The sequence below is a fragment of the Trachypithecus francoisi genome, unplaced genomic scaffold (assembly GCF_009764315.1).
Source record: "Trachypithecus francoisi isolate TF-2019V2 unplaced genomic scaffold, Tfra_2.0 Lachesis_group2, whole genome shotgun sequence".
NCBI classification, from domain to species: domain Eukaryota; kingdom Metazoa; phylum Chordata; class Mammalia; order Primates; family Cercopithecidae; genus Trachypithecus; species Trachypithecus francoisi.
In genome coordinates this window covers 73,629,588-73,642,909 of record NW_022681465.1, presented here as the reverse complement: position 1 = coordinate 73,642,909, position 13,322 = coordinate 73,629,588, and the positions used below count along the sequence as shown (strand labels likewise).

Sequence of the window (13,322 nt, the reverse complement as noted above, 5' to 3'; positions counted from 1 at the left end):
GCATATGATAACTTCAGAAAGAAAGAAAAAAATTGGCATTTGACACATTGAGTCTTTCCTGATTTTGATTGCAGGCAGATGCATAAAGAGGCGACTTCTGTGTAATGGTGACAATGACTGTGGAGACTTTTCAGATGAGGATGATTGTGAAAGTGATCCCCGTCCCCCCTGCAGAGACAGAGTGGTAGAAGAGTCTGAGCTGGCACGAACAGCAGGCTACGGGTCTGTATTTTATTTGTACTTTTTCAGATGAAGATGAGTGAGAATGATCTCCATCTCTCTCAACTGTGATAGACTGGTAGAAGCATTTGTGTGAGGGACGCAGGTGATACAGCTGATGGATCTGTATTATTTTTGAACTACTTTTGAGCTTAAAGGAAGTGCTAAATAAGTATCTCAGGATGATTTGGACAAATTGCCTGGCCTCAGTAGGGGTCTGTAGACTGGACTAGACGATCAAGATTTTAGATGATTGTCTCTCCGTCGAGCAAGAGATGAAATCTCTCATTTAGGAACCTCTGGGAGACCACAACAACATTGACATGACATGTTAACATTTGGAATGAATTTCCAATAGGAGATCTAGCAATTCAATTCAAATATTTGCATTGCTAGGAAGGCTGTCTTCCATTGGAACTTCTCCTGGATCTTAGGAGTTTCCAGCATTCTGGAGCTGACCCAGGAGGAATGTGATCAGAGGAAGCAGTTTTGATGTCAGAGGATGATTATGTTGAGGTTCTGGTTCTCATTACAGAGAGCTGACATTTCACTCATTTTCCATACAAAACCTAGGGCCTTCAGACAGGTGGCTGTGATCTCAGATGGGATGTCTTAGAGTTTAGAACTCAGGACTATACAGAATAGAGAAATTCAGTTCTGTTCTGTTCTGTTCCATGTATAGTCAGAGGGCATCCTAGGAATATCTACTACACAGCCTCTCTTAGTCATTCTGAGCTGTTTTTGGTAAAGGTGGATTTGTTGCTGTTTTGGGTAAAAGTGGATTTGTTGGAAAATTGTCCCCAAAAAAGACACGGTCATTATTCCACCCAGTAGTATATTGAAAGAGATGGTATATGACTTTATTTCCTCACCTATAATGTAATGTGTCTTCTCATAATTCCAGTGCCTGAGTCATAGTAGGTGCTCAGTAAATACTTGGTAGGTGGATAAATAGTCTAATTATTAATTAATGAATATCTATTAAGTGCTTTCTAAAATATTGTCAATTGGCATCAGGTAAGACTGAATTTCTTTTCAGGGACAGGACTCCAGTCCTGGATATGGAGATGGGAAGATGAAAAAAGATAGGGGTGATGGTCAGAGCGAGACTGGTAGAAGGGTAATGCAGTGGTTCTCAATCAGTGGTAATTTTTTCCCCAGCAGACATCTGACAATATCTGGAGATCACTGTAGCTGTGACATCTTGGAGGGTGCGAGAATGGGGAGTGCTATTGGTACGTAGTGGGTGGAGGCCAGAAATGATGCTAAGCACAGGACAGCCTGACCCTAAGCATCAGTGCCAAGGTTGAGAAACCCTGCACTAAGGTACTAGACAGTTCCTATGATAAGACCTCTATCAAGGTTAGCTAATGAAGGAGATGTCTCCTCTTTCTTAGCCAAATGAAACTTCTACTTCTTAAGTCTAGGTAAGAAAAATATCCCAGGATACCAAGAGACAGGTACCAGATAAAGCATTTCATGTGCCCTTCATACACTTTATACAGTCTTGTTCAAGCAGCATTCAAAATTACTTACCATGCCTTTGGCCCTTAGCCTAAAAGGTGGGAATCTTGAATCGAATGGATGGTTTTGGGCCCCTAAGCTCAGCAAGCCCTCTTAGTAAATTTTAGGCAGTAAATGGTACGGGAGTTTTCCCAAACCTTATAACTAGATGGTGGTGTGCTCAAATAAGTCCTGACTCTTTTTATTTATCTCCTCAGGGAAAGATTGTGAGTCCATGATGAAAGCCCATTACTACTTTATTTTGCTTTAATTGGGACTCAAGAAACAATTTTCTCTTTAATCTCAATGAAACAGCTTAACATATGTTATTTATTCTCATTCAATGCAAATTTATAGTTTGTCTTATAGGAAAAGAATATAGAAATATTAGCCCATTTAGCTGAAAAACAATCATTCATAATCTATTGGTTTCCTTTGTTCAGGGAAAATAAAAATTTGTTGCATAGCATTTGCCAGGGAGTTTCATAATGAGGCAGGGCTAGCTAGGAATTCTTAAATATCTCACGCTTTAACACAGTCAGGGTTGGTGTTGGGGACCATCCCACAGCTGAGTCTTCAAGGCTGTGTAAGAAGGTAGGGCCCCAGCTATGGGGAAAGGTAAGAGCAAGGCTGGTAGAAATGGAAAATGAAGTAGGTCCTGATAGAATCAGTCCATCAACATTTTTTATTAAATTCCCCATTACCATGAGTAACAACCTATGTTAAATTTAGTCTTCATAAAACCTATTTTTCTATGACAACTTTCATTTGCATAATACTTTAAACTTTTCAAAATATTTTTCCACACTGTATCTCCATAGATTTTCCTGATAATCCTGGGAGATTGTTAGAGGAGGTATTATATTCATTTTACAGATAAGAAATGAGTGAAATAAATAAGGCCATTTGAATGATTCATTTCTAGTAGAGCTGAAACAAGTTTCTCTGAGTCTCATAAAACTATATTTTTCTACCATACCACCTTACCCTCTCCTCCTTAAAACACCAACCAACACCCACAGCAGTTCCCTCACATCATTACAAAATCCGTAAGTCTTAACTTCAACACCTTAACTTCAAAGCAAAACTAACCTTCAAAAATGAAACTCCTTAAGTAGCTACTTATCACACAAATATTTGAATTAAGGAATATAGGAGAGTGGCATAAATCAGTAATTAATATTTAGGAAGCGGTTTCAAAACAACATTTATTGTTATATTTGTAATATTCTTTCATACCATTAATGTTGCATGTTTACTTACTATAAACCTCCCGTATTCTTATATGGAGCTGCGGATTCTTTGCAAAATAGAGGTAATAGGAGTAAACTCCCTAATTATAGCAACATGCTTATAAACTACATCTACCCAATTCAATCTGGACAACCTCAACAAGTCCTATCAATAGTCACATACAGTTAGATTCTTCTACATGTGAAAGTCACAAACACTCATGGTAATTAATTTATACTGTTTTCATTTGAAGGCCTCTCACACCTATGTTCTTATGCCAGGAGAACTGAGTTGTATCACAAATGTTTCAGCCTCTTATTTGAAGGCATCTGAGATTCTCCAGAAGTGTTTAGGGAAATCCCCCAGCCCATCTTGCATTCATTGAAAAGGCATAAATCCAGCCAGCTATAAGTGATGTACAATATGCAAGGAATTATTTTTTGTGATCTAAGCATAACACCACTTCTGTGAAGGGAGCTTTCTCTTCAGTTCACCTGGTAAATTGGAACTGCCTGTGGTTCTAGATGCAGGTGTGAAAACAGGCATCTCTAAGCACTGCCAAAGAACATATTTTTTTTTTATTTCCCAGATGATGACTTTCCATCCATGAGAAGTGTTCATGTTTCTTGGCAAAAAAAATTGGCTTATTCTAGACTAGACTGGCTGTCCCTGTAGTAGTGGAACCAAGTCCAAAGCTTTTGAAACATTTCTTCCTTAGTTGTGCTTTAGACTGTGGATCAACTTTATTGTAACTTTCCAGATGGGTCCAGCCAACTGGCCAATTTGATGATCTATAAAACAATAACCTTCAAACTAGGATATACATACCACGGGGTACACAAAAACTTGCCAAGGGGAGACAAGTAAGTCTTAAGGTAATATTTTCCTCAACTATTAATTATTTAGCTAAGCTAATAGTAAATCCTCAACTTCCATATGTACATGTTTTTCACAAAATTAATAAGCGTGACAATTCAGCTGCATCCAAGTTGTCAAGCCCACTCTCCTTTCTTCTTTTTTAAACAATCACTTACTTTTTACTTTCTAAGAGTAGAGTATACTCCTCACCCATCTCACATTTACTACAGAGAGGAAAAAAAGAAAATAAGAAACAACTCCAAATGTTAGTACTCAACGGGACTCTGACACCTTGAAGTTTTGTGATCTCAAATTCTTTTTATCAACATTGAAAGATTACCTAATCAATTTTTAGATAATGAAGCAAAAAAAAAAATTTTGATGAAAGATCACTAACTATGGGATCTCTTTTTGGTATATAACTCAGAAAAAGGGTTTAAAATTTGTGTGACATTGTTATAATAACTTTTTAAAAATTCTTATCTACTTATTTATGTGGGTAAAGTTTCTCAGCACTTACAACTATAAAAGTGAAAAGTAGGAATCAAACTGATACTGAATGCCATCCTAGCACCATGAATAAATGAAGTAATATTCATTCATGGATACAGGAACTAACATATTAATTTTAAAAGAAGACTCATTCATTTCATTAAGATAGCTTTCCAATAAAATTTTACTTATGTTTAGTAATGATTTTAAAAAATTTAAGATACTTATGTATGCTACTATTAATAAAGAATTTTTAAATCTTAGACCCTATAGTCAAGTATTTAATATTTTAAAATTTCAATTAATATCTTTTTGGTACAGAAAAGTATGACAAGGTAATTAATGAAAACTTTCAGAGATAAACTATATTACATTAGGTTAAAATTCTGTGGGGGAAATAGAATAGAAATATGAATTCAAGAATAAAAAGGGGCATAGAGTATATAGGAAGTCTGTGTGCCTTCTTTTTTTTTTTTTTTTTTTTTGTGAGGCGGAGTCTCGCTCTGTCCCCGAACTGGAGTGCAGTGGCCGGATCTCAGCTCACTGCAAGCTCCGCCTCCTGGGTTTACGCCATTCTCCTGCCAGCCTCCGGAGTAGCTGGGACTACAGGTGCCCGCCACCTCGCCCGGCTAGTTTTTGTATTTTTTTAGTAGAGACGGGATTTCACCGTGTTAGCCAGGATGGTCTCGATCTCCTGACCTCGTGATCCGCCCGTCTCGGCCTCCCAAAGTGCTGGGATTACAGGCTTGAGCCACCGCGCCCGGCCCAAAGTCTGTGTGCCTTCTGTTCACTTTTGCTGTGAACCTAAAGCTGCTCTAAAAAGTAAAGCCTACTTAAAAAGCATAAATAAAAAGGAATAAAAATAACTAAAAAATTTCCAACTGTTAGAAAAATATCAGTGCTGTACGACCCAGCATCACTACTGCATTTGTATTTATTGATTTTATTTTTCAAGTGGTAAAATAATTATATGTTAAAATACAAGTAACAGCAACATTATTAGGAATTATATTCTTTGCATCTACTTAATCTTAAGATGAAAAATATTAGATATTGCACTAAAAATGTACAGGAAAGCATAATTTATCAAAATTCCTTTATAGGGGAGACAAACAGAATATCTGAAGGCCATTACCCTCATCACATGCTATTTCCATCTCTGAGCTCTTACCCACACATTTCTCCTGCACCAGCCCCATCCTAATTTACCCACCCCTCAAAACCCAAATCAAATCTTTCTTCTTCTAAAATTCTTTTAATGACGTTCCCATGGTGAGTTCTTCCTCCAGAAGACTCAATGTGTAAAGCACTCACATGTACCACTCATTTGGCACAAGTACAATCCTCCCTTTCTACCCATCAGGGATTGGTTCCAGGACCTCCCACATGTACAAAACTTTTAGGATGTTCAAGTCCCTGATATAAAATGACATAGTATTCACATATACCTATGTATGTCCTCCTGTACTCTTTAAATAATCTCTGGGTTACTTATAACACTTGATACAATGTAAATGTGATATAAATGGTGCTATACTATAAGGCAAAAAAGTTTGTACAATCTTATCATAGATGTAATTTTTTTCCAAATATTTTCAATCCATGATTGGTTGAATCCACAGACACAGAGCCCACAGATACAGAGGACTGACTGTGTATTCTTCCTTGGTCTAGTTTTTGAAATTGTTGATTTTATGTTCTACTCCTTAATTTGAACACAATTCACATGGAAGCAGAGAGTATATATAAACTATCTTAATATTCCTCCCTGCCAATTGCAAATGCTGTACCACACATAGATATAGTAGTCACCTAAGAGCTAATCATCAATAAAAACAAAGGTTGATTTCATTGTTCATTGAAAACAAAGAGGTCCAATGTCTCTGTTAACGCAGCTACACGGGATATGTAGTTCACTATCATTTAAGAAAATGTAGCTGAGGTCTTGTTTAAGAAACAACCCAGGTCACTTGCTTCCACTATTTTACGTCTTTGTGGTGGAGAGGTTGCGTCAAAATCTTAGTGATACAAAAATAACTGTTTATTTCTCACAAGACTGGGCTTCACTGGGAGATTCGCCTCAAGCTGCAACAGCTGGGGTGGTTCTGCTTTTCACTGGGGTCAGTGATAGCCAGGTTGAAGGGGCAGCGGCTACCCATTAGAAGCCCTTTTCAAGGCAATGGCACAAATACACGAAAGCAAAGGCAATGAATGAGACCTCTTCATGCCTATGCTTTGAACTGGCCCACTGTCACTCTCAACTACATGCCATTGGCTAAAGTAAGTCACATGGCCAAGCACAAAGCCACTAGGGAGGGAAGTACACTTTGCCTGTGATAAGGTCATGGCAAGGGTATAGATGCAGAGATGGGTAAAGAATTGGGACCAAAATTTTAATCTATCATGAGGAATAAGGTGTTTAAAAAAGTAAATCAGATATATAATTTATTTTCTCTTTTCTCATATTCAAATTAATAGGTCTAATTTTTGTCCCTATATTAGAACTTTAGGGCCATAGCATTTTTCATGAAAGGTATTTTGGTGGGACAAAACACCAAAGGTATTTTGGTGGGACAAGCAGTGGTCGATTTTATCTATATGTCAGCCTTGAGGAAGATATTTATGTGTCAGTTTGTTAACTTGCTTTCCATTAAAGTTGAACCACTTTAGATTCACTAGAACTTTGTAGATTCAAAGTTTATGTAAAATGTGCTATTTGTATAAAGATGTTGTTTTTAACTAACCCACTAGCAGCAGGAAACCCTTTCAATTATTTCTCTTGCATAAGCCGTGGGTTTATGGTAAACTACTCACTCTTTGACAAATTGGTCTTAAAACCAACATCCAGATTTGTAATCCAGCTCATTGGAGTTAGGAATGTGGCCTAGGGCAATGGAAGAGTTTGTGTTTCTGTGCCAAGGTAAGTTACAGATTTGATCTGCAAACCTATTGGCCTCCCTGGCTTGGGGCCATTTATTCCAGATACAGCCTAGACAGCAATGACTGTTCCTCCAATTAACAGAAGTGTATTTCACAAGGAAATAACTGCTTCTTGTTCGTATATTGTTTCTAAGCCTAGAAGTAAAATTTAACTTTTTAAAAAACTAAATAAGATTTATATTTATGAATGAAAGCTTGCCAAATGAAAATATTTTGCTGTGGGAAAAAATATAACTTTTGAGAATGCCTTTCCAGGATGCTGAAATTTTTGTGTTCGTCTTGGAAAGTGTAATGGAAATAATACAAGCCTGGAGGGAATGAGGTTCTTGACAAGCAATGAGACAGCTGGAGGAAAAGGCTTAAGTTTAAAGAAAATAGGGAGAGAGAGAGAAAGCCCCAGTGTTGATCCATAGATGAAAAATTACATGCATATGTTATATTGGCCCCCTGAGATGCTCTGTTCTCAAATAATTTAAATAGTTGGTATTACAGCATCAGTTATTGGTTCACTAAGGGAGGTTAGGTAAGAGTTACAGCAGTGAAGTTAAAACTCCAGGAACCAGATGGTCCCACGTGCCTTACTTATTGCATTTCTTTCATTGCACTCTAAACAGTGCCTTAGTTGCCTAAAAGAGTTCATAAGGCCCTCCTAAGGTATGCTTTCTGCCAGGGACACTAAGCCAAGGTGAACAGGCTCTTGCTTCTGTTTCTGATTATAGCACACACATATTGGGTGACGGTGACGTGAACTGAAGCTGCCTCACTTTTTCCAGCTACAGAGGCTGCCTTGCATGATGTTGTGCTATTTCCACTTCTGATACTACTCTGTTCATTCTCAGGATCAACATTTTAGGGATGGATCCCCTAAGCACACCTTTTGACAATGAGTTCTACAATGGACTCTGTAACCGGGATCGGGATGGAAACACTTTGACATACTACCGAAGACCCTGGAACGTGGCTTCTTTGATCTATGAAGTAAGTCTCCTCGGAGGAAAACACATTGTTCAACTTTTGGCTGAAAAATTGCTTCAGTAAGTTTAGTACCAAACAATGTGAAAAACTCAGTAGAATGACAATTTCACATGAACACAAGACTCAAAGAACAGGCGATGTAGTTTGGATCTCTCTAGAAACATACAATTGTGTCTTCTCAATCCTCAGTAACATGCACCTAGTGATAAAGATGTGGCAAATACCTAGACTCCATAGAAAGAATTATCTAAGGATCTAAGATAACTAAAAATCAAATCAGTGCTGATTTAAGTAGTGATAACATTGCTTCCATGCTACTTGAGTTTTGCTGTTATTGTTTGCTAGCCTCCTGATGAAAACTCACCTTTGCGTTGGTTTTCCTTCAGAATCCTCCTATGAAGAGCCTGCTTGACTAATGTGACTGGCTATTTTCACTCACCTTAAACACCTCTACCTCTTGAAAACGATTTATAAAAATGATTTTCACTCTATACAACACTATTCCAAACTTAACTATCTTTCCTAAAGTCACCTAATTCTCTGGAACAATGACAGACTGTAGCCCTCCACCATTAAAAGGATTAATATTTATCACCTTTAGAGATTCCTTCTTTGTTCCAAACAAGATATAATAAATAATAAAAATAAGCTTGCTCGGCCGGGCGCGGTGGCTCCAGCCTGTAATCCCAGCACTTTGGGAGGCCGAGACGGGCGGATCACGAGGTCAGGAGATCGAGACCATCCTGGCTAATACGGTGACACCCTGTCTCTACTTAAAAATACAAAAAACTAGCCGGGCGACGAGGCGGGCGCCTGTAGTCCCAGCTACTCGGGAGGCTGAGGCAGGAGAATGGCGTAAACCCGGGAGGCGGAGCTTGCAGTGAGCTGAGATCCGGCCACTGCACTCCAGCCTGGGTGGCAGAGCGAGACTTCGTCTCAAAAAAAAAAAAAAAAAAAAAAAAATAAGCTTGCTCTGACCCAGGAGCTACAAGAGTCTGTTTCTTAAAATGGTCCCATTGGTAAAGAAGACCCTTAAGGTCTGCTTTATTCAGTTATTACAAGATTCTTATTGTTATCAGTCTGAAAAATGTGTATGCTTTTAAAGAAGCATGGTTAATATTCCTTTACTTTCTGAAAATATAATAAATCAGTCCCTACATATTGCAGCCAGAAGCATGTTTTCTCATGAATGCTAAGACTATCGTATCTTGACCATTTGACTGGCATGTTTTATTCACATGTGGTCATGTTTCTTATACCTATAAGTCAGAATATAAGTCAGTTGTCAACAAATTTGAGGAAATCTTTTGGACTGTTGGTTTTTCCCCATAATACCAGGTTAAACTTCTTTAAGCACAGGTTTTTGGAATGGAAAGATGACAATTGTTTTTAAAAAGTATTAGATAACATTCTATTTTCTTAAATAGAAAATACCAAACATGGTCACCTTGGTCATTGCTGATGAGAGAAGGGTTATTGTTGTGCTGATTTAGTTTGTTTGGAGTTTAGTCTGCATTTTACAGTTTTCCTGTTTTCACCACTGTGATCAACTCTTAGCTTCTCTAGTGGGGTAATAACTTGTATGGCATCGGATGGTGAAGGCTAGGGGCTGCCCAGGACTGATCTTGAAGCCACATTTGGTGAGGAAACACTGCTTTCCCTTATCCATAACCCTGGAAACAGATGTGTTTCAGCATTTCAGAATGTTTGGGATTTTAGAAAGGTGATGTGGGGCTTACCTGTATATGATATACATCAAAGTGGAGTTTGAGCAGCATCGCATAGTCTAACACATCAGTATTTCTGTAGCAAAACTAATCTATGTTCACATATGGTGGGAAAAATAAAGATTATAGATACCTTTTACTAGTTCAGGTAAGATTAATACCTCCAAAAAAGTTTGATGTCAAGCTTATTAGAAAGAAGATAGTAGTTGTGAACTTGAATATTTATGTGGTGCCAACCAGGGCAGTGGGAGTTGAATAGGGGGTGGCTAAGGCCTCCAGATCACTCCCTTGCTGCTCCCACTGCTGATAATCGCCTTATTCAAATCTGTTATGGTCTCAGAAAATAAGTAGCCAAATTTGTTATTATTATACATAAAAGAACACAAACTTTTATGAGGGGAAATATCTACTTTAACTCCTTAGAGGGAATTTTTTTCTTTAGTTCCTACTACTTAATGAAATATGTCATTTACTTTCTCATGTGTATTAGTAATACCTGAAGGCAAATTATACATATTATACTTCTTTATAGCTTATTACCAATACCAACTCAATATAATACTCACCAGTTTTTGTTGGATGATTTTTTAACTCTTGCCTTAGTTACTTATTGGCAATAATTTATTGGCTTTCATTTTTGACAGAATGATACTGGTCCATCATAACATGGGAACGCACCTAAATAATTACATCTTATTATCATCCATTCATACTCTCTCATTTAGGGTCTTTTGTCTCAAATGGGCTGTGGTTTTAGAGCTACTCTGCTCAGGTTGAAATTCCACCTCTGCCCCTTAGTGCTGTAAAATCTCAGGCAAATTACTTATCATCATTGTGCCTCAGTTTCTTTATCTATAAAATAGAAATAATAATGCCTACCTCATGGAGATAAATGGGTCTAAATATGTGAAACACTCAGGAAGTCACTGGCACATAGCAAGCCCTCAATAAACATTAGCTATTATTCGTTTTAGAGTATAATTAGTAAAAGACTTAGCCAAAGCTAGGTACATAATTAGTGGTCACGTAATAGGTCAAGATTTACTGACCACTTTATAAATTAACGGTAATGACCAAGAACAACTGTAGTCAGTAAAAAGGGGAGAGGGGAGTGGTGATTACATTTATAACTTAGGTCCTTTTCTACTTACTTTTCTTTGGTTCTTTCTTCACTTTTGTTGTTGAATAATAATTTGTGAGCCTAAATCATGTTTCAAGTGTTCATTATAATTCTTCTTAAATCTGAGTCGCCATGAAAATGTAAGAATTGGTAGATGAACAAAAATTTGCAAAATGCACCCAGTTTATAAGTATATTTTTCACCCCAATCCTGCCAAAATCCTGGGTGACTTCAATATCATGTGGGCTGCCAAGTATTTTTTGTTGCCTCATAACTTCCTATACCATTTTACTTTAGCCACTCTCATTTCTGGCCACCTAACCCTTGACTTTGTCTTTACCAGAACTTTGCTATCTCTGAAATCTGAAAATCCAGCTTTTAACCCTCTCATCTTATCACAATTGTCTAACCTTTCAGCTGTCACCCTAATTTATGCCCACAAACCTCTACTTGGCCTCATCTAGACCTTCAGGCTTTTTGGAATCTATTTTTCTCCTGGTGTATCTTGTTCCTCTTACTCTAAATTATTTTGTTCATCCAAGCTAGATCCATTTTGACTACATTTGCCAGTATTAGCAGTGTCCTTGCTTTCCATTCCTCCTACAATCCAGAAAAACTCTGATTTGGGATGAACTTTATTATTTTCTGCCCTACTTGTAAACTTATACTGCTGAACACTAAAGAGAAAATTATGCTCACGTAAAAACAGCTAGCATTATAATTTCAACTGGATCCTCCACACTGTTCAGTAGGTCCATGATACCTTCTGAGGCTTTCCTCATTCTTGTTCTTCACAGGAGCAGGCTCAATCTTTCAGCAACACCGTCAAGCCTCTTACTGTTACTCACCATCTTGATCCTGGGTGCAGCAGATGACGTTAGCTCCAACTTAACAGAGAATACCCAAGTCTTAGGCAGGAGCTTTCCCAGTTGTTTCTTCAAAGTTATTCTATGTACTTAATTTGCTACTCGATCCATCTTTACATCCTTCTCTTCTCTCAGTAGGAAGTTATTCTTTCTCCTCCCTAGCCTGGATCCCACTCCAAGTACCTTGCTAGACATTCTACTAAGCCTCCACTCAACCTTTCCTTCTTTTTCCTTCCACTCTGGGCTTCATATATAAATATTTTTCAAAGGTCTCATCTAAAAAGAAACAAATGAAGAAACCTCTCCCATCTCTATATACCCATGTTGTCTACAGTTGCTATCTCAACATATGTGCATTGCATTTATTCCCCACTCCCTGTTATCTTGTGTCTATTCATTTTTCAACCCTCTTTAAGTCTATCTCAAGCTTATTTTGAGCTCCCTTTTGGGGAATCCTTAAATAGTATTGAACTCTTTCCAGAGTTCCTAGTTTGTTTCACTATTTTCTCTCCCTATATTCTTCTTGAGTGATTTCCTTTTTCTTTTCTCCTATGGCTTCGATTTTCAGTCTATTCTGATTGCATACAAATCCTATGTTGCCAGCCCACATCTCTCTTTGAACTAGATGCTTGTATATCCAGTTGTCTCCCGTTGTCACAGAGTCAACATACCTAAAACCGATAATCAATCTTACTCCTAATTTTCTGCTTCTTGCTCTTGAATTCTCTGTCTTGGTAAGTGGAAATAATATCACCCTAGTCATCAAACTCAAAACCTGAAATCCCTCCTTAAGACATTCTTTACAAACTCATTTCCCTCAAAACCCACAATATCCGATCAGTCTTCAATTTCTGTTATTATAATCTCCTTTAAATCTGTTTCTTATTTCCCATTCCCACTGCCACTGCCTTAAGCTGCCATCACTTCTCATGTAGGAATGACTCAAAATTGTCTACTTAGTTTATAGCCTCTAGTTTTTCTCAACTTCAATCATTCCCCACATTTTAGTATAAAAATAATAAATCTGATCATTCTCCTTGCAGCTTAAATTTGGTGAGTGTCTATCTATAGCCTTCAGTGCAGTAGTCAGTCTCCTTGGCAAGGAGTACAAAGTCAATCCTGATCTGATTTTTGATTGCTACCCCACCCTCAGCTTTCTCTTCTGAATTCTCCATCTTCTAAAATGCTTCTCCTACAAATAAATGCAACATGCTTTGATTTTTTTCTCTATTTTGCTGTAGAATAAGTATTTTTTGGTTACTATCTCAGTCTTTTATTGACCACAGAATCCTGAAAAACTAATACTGTATACTATGCTAAATAAATGCCTATTGAATGAATAAAAAATTCATGCCAGCATATTAACACTCTAAGTTAATATTTCTAATG

General features: G+C 37.5%; 1 protein-coding gene across 1 annotated transcript in view; it reads left to right on the top strand.

Annotated features, from left to right (window-relative positions):
- C9 (complement C9) overlaps window positions 1–13,322 on the top strand; it is an 87,247-nt gene that overhangs the window by 17,097 nt on the left and 56,828 nt on the right. The window contains exons 4-5 of the mRNA XM_033179435.1: window positions 75–222; window positions 8,085–8,223. Coding sequence (XP_033035326.1) covers window positions 75–222; window positions 8,085–8,223 — 287 coding nt within the window. The remainder of the gene's footprint in view (window positions 1–74; window positions 223–8,084; window positions 8,224–13,322) is intronic.